We start from the raw sequence: 12,635 nt of genomic DNA on the forward strand, positions 1-12,635 counted from the left end.
GGAACTAAAATACTAAAGGTGTATGCTTTCCTATGCAATGATAAAATCATGTTTATTTGTTTTAAGACCATTTATAATTATTTTCTTTGAGTATGAAATGTAAATAGAAATTTGTGTATTCAATAATGAAATTTGTAATTTTATTTTGTAACGGTTTCTTAAGATGTTGTAAAAAAGTTTGTTAATCAAACTAATAAACAACTTTTATATATTAAAAAAAAATAGAGCAATAATTGTGCAACATAGCAAACATTACTATGGTCGAACAAGCCACTAGACACTGCATCTGGAGATGCCATGCGTGTGCATATTAGGGCTGTATGAGAGGTCCACCTTAATGCCTGAACTGGGCAGTAGCTTACCAGAGTGTGCTTCGAGAAAATGCTTGAACAGCACTCCTACATTTCATCACCGCCATTATCATTTAGTGGAGAATAGGACATTGGTCTAATAAACTGCAGCAGTGCCAACACAGTTGATCACGTCTCTTTATTCGAACAGGTAGTCATACAAAATTATTGACCAGTGGTAGTGCTTTATTTTACGAGCTATTTAACAAGAGGCCCAATGCAGGTGAACATATAACATGTTTTGGAGACTAGACTTCCCATTCTGCTGAACCAAGTCACTCTAATCCAGTGCCACAATGCGTGTAAAACCCCCTCAAAAGAACAAATTGTACAGAAAATATGACAGTAACATTTTCTTTTTACATGCAGATGTCAAAGATACAAAAGAACTTGCCAATCTCTTCCTATATAAATATTTAAGAAAGAACGTTCATATTCATTGTTTTCATGGGTTCTGGCTGCGCTACAATGGGACACTGGCTTTCTGTGGCTATCATGTAACAGTCTCTTTTTAAATAAAAAAGGGCTCACTGTACAAAAATAAGCAACGTGTTAAAATAATGACAATGAATAAAAAAAGAAGCCTGTCCAATTTACATGAGACTTAAGATAATGCAAATAAATGAATCCTTATCAGCGGCTTGACTGTGCCCTGTGAAGACATGTGCCTGCTTAGCCAAAAGGAAGATTTTTCTCAGTCTTTCAAATTAGATTGTGCTGCTACACACATTTTTGGGCAGTGATTTCTTCTTTATATGGTTTCTATTTCCGAGGTCACCATTTGCAGCTATTTGTGCAATGTCAGAAAATGATAAAAATTGATAATGGGACCCCCCCCCACAAAGAAAACCAAACAAGGTGAAAATAGATAATAAATAGCTGGGGTCATCAATACCAAACAGCTCTAGGAAATATACATAACTTATGACTGAAGATACAATTCTTCCTCTACAGATAGTAGTTGAAGCAGAGGGATGCAATGCACACGTGACAATGTGAATATGGCACAAATGACGTTTTATTTTTTCAAATCCTACAAAACAGTATGAATCCATCAAAAAGGCACAGCTCATGATATTCCAAAAATATAATCTGACAATCGCCTTTCTCAACAATGGTCAAAGTTTAACAGTGCGTTCCAACATCTGTTTGGGGGACATCCTCCACTGAAGCACAGAGAACTGACTGGTAGCAACTTCAATGCCCTTAGCTCACTGGTCCCTTCCCATTACCATTTACCCAGACCGTTGTGTCGCCTTGTGGTGGGCTCCGAAAAACAATGCCAGTTCCATTTCAAATCAGCGTATGTTGGTCACAGACCACTTTCAATGAGGATGGCACAGCTGGAAATGCTACTACAGTCGGGGCTGAGCCAGGAAGGAATCGTGGGTACTGGTTACTGAAAGCAGCCTGAGGCAGAAGTCCCTCCAATTCCTAACCAACGGAAACATACTTCCAATACAATTATCACAGGTTACTCTAGGCAGAGACCTAGCACAAAGTGCTTTGAAACATCTGCCAAGCTAAGCAGAACATCTACCCTTCAACTTGCAATCATATAGTAGGATGAAGTGCGTGGTGGCCCACGTGGCACAAAGCAGATTTGAGAAACATCGACACAAGCCCGGAACGCTGTGCTCTAATGGACTGAGGGTGTCGACGCATTCTTGAAGGTTGCCATTTGCATGCTACAGCAACAGGGGCAGAGTACAGAACACAAAGGGACACCATGACTATGGTAGCTTCCCTGACAGAGGATTTCTACTAGAAATCTCTAGCACTGCAAAAGTTCAAACAAACAATGGTTCAGGCCAAGGTAAAGCATTTTACTATTTACAGTTCAGATTCTGGAAGATTTGACGAGGATGAATGGATATGCTGTTAAATTAAAATCATAGTTTTTTTTTAGCAGCACGATCATGGTATACAATCATTTAAGGGATTGATATACTGCCAGCAGAAAGGAGGCCTACTAAGTCAAACATTCCAATTCATTCGCTAGCATGGTAAAATAATGCACACATCTGACTGAAGAGACAGTTCCCTGTGAATTTGGAGAAGTGTGTTAAATAATGCATAAATCCCGAGTACGAAACAGGGAGACTGGCTCAGTAGTTTTCCTGTGAGTCGTAGTGTCTGCCAAATAATCCCTATGGCTGTCTACTTTAAAGCCTTCATGACCGAGTTGCACAGTAAATGATAGGTCCGACTCAGCCAGGAAACTGCAAAGATGTATTTTTTTCTCTAGGGCCAATATGCAAAGCCACAGCTACTTTGGTGGCATCTTCAAGACTTCAATGATAGAGAAGAATCTAGGTGCCAAGCTACTACTACCTCACCAACCAGGCCTTCGAATACGGAAATGAAACCAGGGATGAGATGTGGATACTCATCAAGTTTGAGGATTAGGTGGTTGAAGAATGAGTGTGCCATTTTGTGTGCAAGAGATCCTCTGTGAACGCAGTACTTTATACATATTAGGAGTGATGGAAATGCCTATAGGAACTTTGTGCGCACCATGCTTTTTGATTTTTTTGATCTTACACTTCCTGCTGCAGCCAGAAGCAGCACTGTGCCAATTGCGATAATTGCAGTTGCCATGGGTGATTCCGGTCTGGTCTTGTATTCTCTCTCCCCCACCCCCCCAAACGCAGTGTAATGACTCTTGCTGGGCTGGGGCTGGCTAATAGCTGGTACAGCTGCCAGAGCAGTCATTATCACTTAAGTATTAAATCTTCATCCATATTCTTCCTTGCCGGATTAAAAACCAAGAAAGGTGTTGTGTTGAAAGGCACATAATTAAACCACCATGGTCAGTTGTTTGCTCAAGTAGAAGAAAGCTGCAGTGAATCACCTTTTCGTGAAGCAATGAAAATAAGAATTTGCAGGCAATGACGCAATGCCTTCTGTCTTTACCACAATGAACAGGACTGAGAAGAGGCAATGGAAATGAAACATCAAAAATAGAGTTCAAAGGTTCAGAGCAGTGCAAGGGAACTAGGACTGCTTGGCCATTCCTACTTCATTAATACTGCATCCAAAAACAAGAGCCCTGCCTAGACAACCACCTTACACTAGAAATGGAGATCGATGAAGTTGTACTTCTGTCCAGACTACACTTTGTTCATCAGAAGCTCTGAATACGGTACTTCCTGAAGCAGGTTAATATACTTATTGTATCCAAGGCAAATGAATGCAATGGTATATTTGGCGCTCTAGTGCAAAAGTTAACACCAGAATGCAACAGTTGCAGGAACAGATGTTCTAGTGAACAGGAGCTGCTGACATTTAGGAAGACTAATACGTGTGAAAACCGATTTGAATGTCTAGTTTTTCTTATTATGACCCTCCTCTAAACTTTCATACTATATTATTTTCATATATACATAGTTCATACAAAGTGGTGATGAGAGTCACACACTTTGAACTATTCTACTGACACAGCCCTAAGCAAAGAAAATGTATATAGATTTTGGTTCTTCTCAGACCAGAGGCAGTGTCTCTTGAGAAAGCGTATGGTGGTAGCCTAACCAAACTGTCAGGTGATTATTGTGACAGAAAGATGTCTGGTGTGGAACTTTGAGGTGGACATTTAGGATCACCTTACTAGGGCTTGGAAAATAAGAACAGAGACCTACAAATCCTTAGGCTAAGGCTCCTCTTTCTGAACCTTTGCCTCTGCAGTACCTTCGCAGCCACATGCCGGAGTTGTCCTCCAAGCTTGGAGGCAAGGCACTGTCTGGATCCTCTCTAAAAGAGGAAAAGCCGGACCCTGGTTGGTGAACAGGCCTACTTTAGAAGAACCTTGGATATCACAGTATCATCTATGACAGAAACAGATACAATAGCAATACTGAATCATTGTGGGAAACACTTTTGAGGGCCCATTAATCTCTAGTTCACCAGGGTCTTTACAAATAGAACTTGCTTTTTTTCACCGTGATCTGCAGGTCAATCCAAGAGAGGGCTCCACATCAAAATATTTATGCAGTAAACATTTTTAAATTTGGTGCCATAACCTCACTCTGATATTGAACAACTTAGACCTGCATATAGATGAAGCCATGTGGTGGCTTTTCTGAGAAGCCATTAGTATCCCTGGCGTGGGGGATGTTACTGGGTCCCTCCTGCCTTTGGCATGTCAGTGGGTTTGCGGTACAAAGACCAGTCTTCTCAAAAACCTCTTGGAAATACCTTATTAATTTTTGGTGATTTAGGTTTGAGGGGCCAGCAAACTTCTACAAGAACGGCAAGAACTGATAAGCAACTAGTAGGCGCATAACAGGTGCCAACACTCCTTTATAGTTATACAGCATTATGCAGGACTCCTAAGGAGCGCTTACTCTGACACAGTCTTCAATTAATATTGCCAGGGAACAATTCAGGACATAAAGTAGATTTTCCCAAAATTACAGTGGGAAGAAAACACCATTGAAAAAGAACAAAGCCTCGCTGAAAATCTGAACCAAGGAAGCAACTGCAGCAAAGGCTGCTGTTTGCATTGGTTCAGGGGAAAGAAGACATGCTCTGAATTGGACAAATATGGGACATAAGTGGGCAGAGTGAGGGATTTGCAGGAGGCCCTCCCTATATGTAGGGTGGTAATAAACGCTTCAAACTGGTAAGGCAGTGGTTCAGTTCTACTGCAAAAATGCACAACGCCTCCACTAGTTGGGACAGAAACAATGGCAAGATTTGTTTTTTCATCAAATAAAATAACATCGGAAAGACTGCTTTGTAGTGTGAGCCGTCAAGGAACTAAACAATTCTAAGTGACACATTTGGAAAGCATCTCATTCTATTTTTTCTTGTTCTCATACAAGTAAAGTAACCTGTCAGACAAACGATCTCATGAAAGAAGTCTAAAAGCCAACACTCTAGTAGTGTGTCATATGAACGAACGATCTTTAGTATAGGACACCTTACAACTAAAGGTAGTTTACCATGAGAATAAGACACTCAACCTTCACAAGTGCTCAAAACAAATTACAAATAAAAACTGAAGAAAGGGACGGACATGTATACAAGACAGTAATATTCAGTTCATATTCCTGTAACAGTTAATTTTGTACACTGCACATAAATACACTGTTTTTCCCTCAGTCATATGTACCTAGTGTACAAAATGTCATTAATGGCAAATGAAAGGCTCGGGGTGCATTTAACAATCCACATCCATGTTAACTTTCAACAGAAAATTCAGCGCTGGTCTACTTTCCTTTAGACTAGCGAGAAGATGGCTGATCTCTTGGCTCAATGAGTGGGAGACACAGATGCCCCAACATCTACTAAGGGTCCAAAGAATGCAATTGTGACAGGCAGTGAGAATGAAAAAACACACAATCCAATCGATTTTAAACATAAAGGTGTGCATGCGACAGGAAAGGCAACAAACGGTGCCTCGTAATGTCAGCAAAAGGAGTGCATTTGTTCTAGTCGCATACATTACATTTACAAAGATTAAATAAAATATAACTCATCACGTTTCAAACGTGCTTTTTAGTACGTTCAGTAACAGAACACAGCCATGGCAAGACCCGTTGCTTTTTTACGAATCAATGCGCTCATGCAGAGTATTCTTTGCTCTCAAATATATGGCTTGAATCTGACCCACCCCGTTTCTCTGCGCAAACCAGGTGGATTAAAGACGGGTGAGGTGAAATATGGGGCAAGAGCGACCTTTCATGCAATGATTTCTCACATTCTCCCAAAATGTTACTGCAGCATGATTGGGATTGCTATTTTCCTGGCAGGAGCCAACAACTGAACAGACACTGTCTTTCTATTTAAAACATTAAAATAGTGAATATGACACAAAAACATTGTGTTCAGTATTTGGGGGATAAGCGAGACTTTGGAGACCACACACGTGTATAGGTAGCTGACAATCTCATGCCAATCAGCAATACAGTGTGTGGCACAGTGCAATGACACATTTAAACCACAAGCTGCATACATTTTGTTTTGATGGGCGCACATCGTCTCACCTCATCACACCCTCTTTTTTGTTTTCTTACACTGTTCCCTTTCACAAACTCCTGCCTTTCTTTTTGTTCATGCGCTTTCGTGCTTTCAGCAGAGACTTCAGTCATTTTTGTATATTTTAATGTGAGCTGGAAATGTGCTCACCTTCAGCTCAATTCGGTACTAAAAAACACAATCTGTATTATTTCTGCTGGATTACACAATTTCCACTCAGGAAACCACTGAAAACAAACAGCTTAAGCAACTTGATTTGTCAGTGGTAGCTTGTCTTATTTTTAAGTGGCTTCATGCTAATACGTATTCAGTCATGCCACTGTTGCCAGTGTCAGATGAATCAAAGGCTATAAGAATGGTAAATGAACCACCTGTGCCACACTAAATCACACCGTAACCAACATATCCCCTTTAATACGAGTGCTTTGGGAATTTATCAGCTAAAAGATTAGTCCTGTGGCTGTCCTATTGTAAACATGGGCTTTGAAGGGCAACCTATTTTGTCACACAGTGACAGAATGGGGCTGTGCAGAGACCGCATGAGGCAGGGGCTAGCCTGCACTTCGGTCATTTTGACTAGCTTGAAATTGTTTCTTTTTAAAAAAATATACATTTCTGGTCTCAATTCACTAGCTAACCTGGAAAAAGTATAGGGAGGGGAAGAAATGTGACAAGCTGACCAATCTGGGCAAGCATCTTGTAAACGAATGTTGCTGCTCCAAAGAGGGTGTCAAAGGCGAGAACGATCAGACTAATACAATCTTTTTTTACACGAAGTAAATATAAAAACGCTGACAATACGCCTATACCATCCTCTGTGACGTGTAATGTGTGCACCAGAAGGACATTTCATATGTAGTTAATTTTCCAAAGCAGTAAGGAAAGGTCTTTCTTGAGCCACTTTAGATTATTGCAAGTGAAGAAATAGAATTGAATTTCTTAAAAGAAGTTAAAAGTTCAGTGTGGTTACTGACACCCCTTTATTAAAGGGAGTCATGAATTTTGAAAAAGAATGCATGAACGGTATAATACGCAAAGAGATGATTTCGGTCTCCCTCAATTGCAACAAAATGTCTTCCAAAATCAAATATTTCCGCCCATGCTGAGGGTCAGCATTAAATGCCTGGAATTGTAATTTTGAAGGCTACAACTAATGGAATAAGGGGAAAAGGATCTCCACCAATCTCCTCCCTCTGAAGAGTTTTAAGCAGAAGCTGTGGGTGGCAATAAAACGACAACCACAGGGTGCATTTTAGATCTTCCTGCATCCAGTACCTACACAGGTTGCCACTAAGCATTTTATTTGGGACTTTTTACGCTACCCATACGATAGAAAACAAAACCACTCACTCACAGGGGGATATTAAGCATAACGTCCAAACAGATAACAATTTGAACTGGTCAAACACGCAGCTGTTTAGGACCAAGTGCGCAAGATAAGTGCTCCCATCGCAACTTGACGTATTCCCTGTTGAGTGACCACCTCGCAATGCACCATCACATCTCTACATGCTCATTATATATTTATGTATTACCGTGGTACACTCCTTTCACAGATTAACATATGTTATATATATTTTAGAATGACTATGAAAAATGGCAAATATAAAAAGTTCAATTAAACACACACCGAAAACCTGACTATTCAGTGGAATGACATATATATATATATATATATATATGTTTTATTATTTTGAGTTTCATAGTGCTTTCAAAACCTGTAATACAGGAGAGAAGGGTTTTAGTGGCAAATTAAATGCTCTAAACCATTCGTAAATTTTAACTTTAAAGACAAAAATCATAAAATTGTATAACAGGTTCCAGTGTATTACAATCCTATAATGTAACTTGAAGTAATGGTTATGGCGACATCTGCATAAACCCAACCTTAGAGCTGTTTGGTTATGCCAAGTGTAGCCCTCAATCGGATAACAGTATTGAAATACATTGGTAACCACATTATACACCCTCTCTGTAATAGGTATACATGTGCCCGGTGTGTGCCACACCAATTCAGACCAGTCGTCAAACTCCCACTGCTTCAATTGGCTTGTCTTGTTCAAGGAGAAAGAATGACCTTCACCTTGCGTGGTGGTATAATTGCAAACCAGAACTAGGTGGCAATATGACTGCATGTACAACGGCCTGCATCCGGGGCACTTAAATGTACTTTAATAAGAAAGTTCATTCAGTGATGCACATAACCCGGGCATCCATACATCGGTGCGTGCCATGTATTACAGAGAGGAGGGAAACGTCCTCTGTAATACAAGAAGAGCAAAAGCGGACAAGATAGACCAGGGCAATAGAGGAGGTGTGGCGAGTGGGTAGCGGTGGATTAGGAAGGAGGGGCAGGAGAGTGGCAGGCAGTGTATGGACGAGGGATGTGCATAGAGCGAAATTAAATTCATTTTGCAACTCCTTATGGTTCAGAAATGACCACGCACTTGCAACAATCTCCATTTCCTGATGACGTCTTACTATGGCTTTTTAAACATGAACAGTTTACATTCTGCAAGGCATGTGGACTATGTCGAAATCCCTTACAGCAGGAGAACACATGAGTGCAGCGCCCGTTCTGAGCCTTGTGGTATTTAAGGCTTACCACGCATGTCACCCGAATCTATGCAAAGAAAACGCTGATACTCTAAAATATATGGCACGTGAATACAAATAAATTAAAAACTTATTTCAATTTTGTGGTCATGCACATGAAAATAGCAAAGGTTTCTTTTTCTCATGTTGGCAAGAAAGAGGAACAGTGTGCAGCAGAAAGGAGCAACACCGGTGATAGTGAGAAGTATGATAAAACATGTTTTTTGCTGGTTAGCAATTAATGGTTAGGTGGCAACGAAACAAAAACGTAACAGTTCGTTCCCAGCTTGCTGCAGGCCTTTGAAAGGCAGTGACAGAGCTAGTGCTTAAAGTTATAAAAATTATGTGCATTGACTTGTAACAGTCACAGACATTTCATTGAAAGGTGTGGAAGGTCCTGGAATCCACTTCATAGTGTACATTTAGCAATCAGACCTCACTACTGTAGCTCTGGTTGCAATACACCCACATTCCTTTGAGCTCTTGCATTAGTGGTTCAGCTAGCCCCCTTTCCCTCTAAGTGCGTACACTGCAAGCATGAGGTGCAGCTTCCTCGGATCTGCTGGTCTCCAAGCCTGCTATAACAGCCATCTCCTGAACAATTCTAGCCTGTTCTCTTTACCCACACGAGGCTGTGGACAACACTGCCCATTCATTCTGGGAAACCTGTACGTTAACATCTGACTTCAAGACCACTTTACACACAAGTCATTCTGGACAGGTTGCAATGCAGAACAGGTTGTTTCTCACTGCATACTTTCTTATAACACAAAAAATAAAAGCCAAGAACGAGTTCTTCGTGCAGTGGCTCAAGTTGTTGACATTCTATCTACTTCGATTTCTGCATATACATGGTATCTTGGCCCTAACTGGAGCCTTGGCAACATAGGTAATGTAATGAGGCTATACATTTTCCCGATTCCCCCAAATGATGGGCCTTTATGTTTCTGGAATGGTGCAAGGGAACAAATATGGTTGCCACTCTCTTCGACCTGTTTTCGCAATCACATCCATTTTGCTTGCTTTAGTCAGCTTTTGAGATTTCTGGCAATATCACATGACGGAAGACTGAGCAGCAAACTTTCTGTCTTCAAGGTACCCACATCTACTGGCTGTGGCCTTGTCCCTCGAGCCTGCCGGCACTGCAGGATTAGGAGGGTCAGCCACCCCCCATGCCTACTTCTGCAGTTATCAGCAATCTGGATTCAACAGATGACACCACTGTAAAACATATACAGACTATGAAGTATGTTTTGACCACTGCTCCAATGTCATGATGCTGGTCAACAACTACAAACACCATCATTTCCCTGTGGCACAAAACCTCTGATCCGAACAGAATACAGGAATAAACAGATGAAATTCCACGATCCTAAATTCTGACCAAACCAATTATTTGATGTCAAAGTTATTCAAATCCCCTGAGAAACCGTTTGGTTTGTATTTGGATATCGCTCCTTTACCATGGTACATCTTTGTTGCTGCACAATGATCGGTACAAGTCTTTCATGCATGCCATGAATCAGGATCTTCATTCCTCACTCTAGACCTGCAGAAGCCTTCACTCATTGACAAGGCAGCATGCATCCACTATCTGTCGCTTAACTTTTGGTCGGGGTCTGCATTTCTTTCTGTTGCAGTCTTCAAAGTGGCATCCATGAGGGTATAGTTTATATGTACAAGGTATAGATGTATGCTTGTCCATAGATATAACAAGATATATTTGCGATAAAAAAATGAAGGAACGCATTGCAGCTTTTTATATTCACAAGTATATGTGCAGAAGTAGGGGTGCTTTCATTCTGATCTTTAACAATGGATGAATCCAGAAGGTGTTGATCAGTGTAAGCAGAAGGATGTCTTTGAGGCAGGCGCATCCCACAGGAGCGATGCTTTGTGTTTTGCTTTGAGACAATATTGCATCTGTTGGGATCCAATCCAACAAAAAAATGGTCCAATGTCGCACTCTAATAATCCCTGTTTCGGTGTCCATCTGCTTAAATCAACCATTACTTGAACAAGAAGTTGATAAAAATCTGCAGACTAATAAGGAATAAAATAATACAGTAGTCCCTCTGCTGCAGGAAGTTGCTGTCTGTAGGCGATGCACTGACGACCACTCGATTTCGGAGAGCAATGATGTTTCTAGTTTAAAAGAAAACCACAAGTCAAAAATGTACGCAAATTGCACACAGATTACGCAAGCAAATGTTTCAAGGACTGAGAAATATGAAAACAGACTTAACAAGGCAGGCATTATTTGCACACAATGAAGAGCAAGCCAGACTCTTACCCTGAATCCTATTAGTTAATACAAGAACGTTTCGCAAGATCTTTCATTGTGAACACTCAATTCGTACGCACAATGTAGCATTAAAGCACATACCCAAGTTAAGGGCCCGTGGCGAATCAGACCACGAGTAACAAGGATACGAAACACATTTCACATATTTTACACCCCTCCCCACTGGGCTGTAATGCAATATGATATGGGGAAATCATAAAAACAGGGTATTAACTAATGAAAACAGTAAGCGAAAGTGCATGAAACCTTGGAGTGAGCATTGTCAAGGTGGAACGTAGGCTAAGAAAGACACTTAGCATTGATGGAATATGTTGGGAGAGAAACAGCAGCCCTTGTAACATCAGCTAAAACCGGAAGCTCACCCACTGTTTACAATAGCCCACCAAAACCACAATTATCTAGTCAGGCAATGATGCCAACCGCGGTGTGCTGTACCATCTTTTAACAGTCCGCCGTACCAAGGTAGTGCAAGCGAAGTACGGCCATTACCTAAATGGTACTGTCAGCAGCAAAAGACATTAACATTAGCACCGGCTACCTGTGCCATTATGCTAGAAAATAAATGGAAAAAAAAATAACGAGCAATGCAATGTGGAAGAGCAGAGCAACACTGGAAAGACATGCTGAGCATAAGGGGGCTGGCTGTACGTATGCATGTAGTGTCACACTTTACTTCAAAACTCTCATGACAATGAATAGGTGATGAAGTGTTATTTATTTTTTTTAAACTTTATTTTTGCATTTTAGTAAACATGTGTACCAACAAGCCCAAACAGTGGGCTACTAACATGCCGCCGTTGCCCCCCTCACGCCCGCCCGCCCACCCTCCGGCAGTCCCATCACACAACAAGCAGCTATCGCATTTGATTTACACAGGTGAAGTCTGTGGTGGCTGATCAGATGTCTCGGTTGGTGCTGCGCTGGAGAGGAGGTGCGAGATGTACGGGCCCCAAATATCTGGGGGTCTCGCGTGGTGGGGTAGTGTCTTTATAAATTCTGATTCTGTTTCTTGGCAGTATGTAATGTCTCTCCTCCAGTTCGCAAGAGTGGGGGGTGTGCCGCGTCCCCACGCCATGGCCACTCTTCTACGTGCCAGAACCAACAGCATGCTTGCCAGTTTTCTAACGTGTGAGGACAGGGGTCTCGTTAGGCCAAGGAGTGCCACTGGCCCACCCTCTTGCCAATTATTGCGTCAGTTTTGTCGAGCACATCTGGCCAGAATTTAGACACTGTTGGACAGCTCCACGCTAGGTGCAAGAAGTCAGCATCAGGGGACCCGCATCTGTCGCAAGATGCATTTGACCCGGGGTGATGTCTGTTTCTCTTTTTAGGGGTATAATAGGTTTGGTGCAGAAAGTTAAAGTGGATTTGTTTGAAGCGGGAGTTAAGTGCCACTTTTTGAGTCT

General features: G+C 41.4%; 1 protein-coding gene across 5 annotated transcripts in view; it reads right to left on the reverse strand.

The window, feature by feature from the left end:
- Positions 1 to 472: 472 nt before the first annotated feature.
- The window catches only part of OSBPL8 (oxysterol binding protein like 8), a 2,810,514-nt gene continuing 2,798,351 nt past the window's right edge, over positions 473 to 12,635 (reverse strand). For all 5 annotated transcript variants that reach the window (XM_069629380.1, XM_069629377.1, XM_069629378.1 and 2 more), the window contains one exon: positions 473 to 11,069. In XM_069629380.1, coding sequence (XP_069485481.1) covers positions 10,934 to 11,069 — 136 coding nt within the window. In that variant the 3' untranslated portion in view covers positions 473 to 10,933. The remainder of the gene's footprint in view (positions 11,070 to 12,635) is intronic.

Source organism: Ambystoma mexicanum, chromosome 12 (genome assembly GCF_040938575.1).
Source record: "Ambystoma mexicanum isolate Mex_15411 chromosome 12, UKY_AmexF1_1, whole genome shotgun sequence".
Classification (NCBI taxonomy): Eukaryota; Metazoa; Chordata; class Amphibia; order Caudata; family Ambystomatidae; genus Ambystoma; species Ambystoma mexicanum.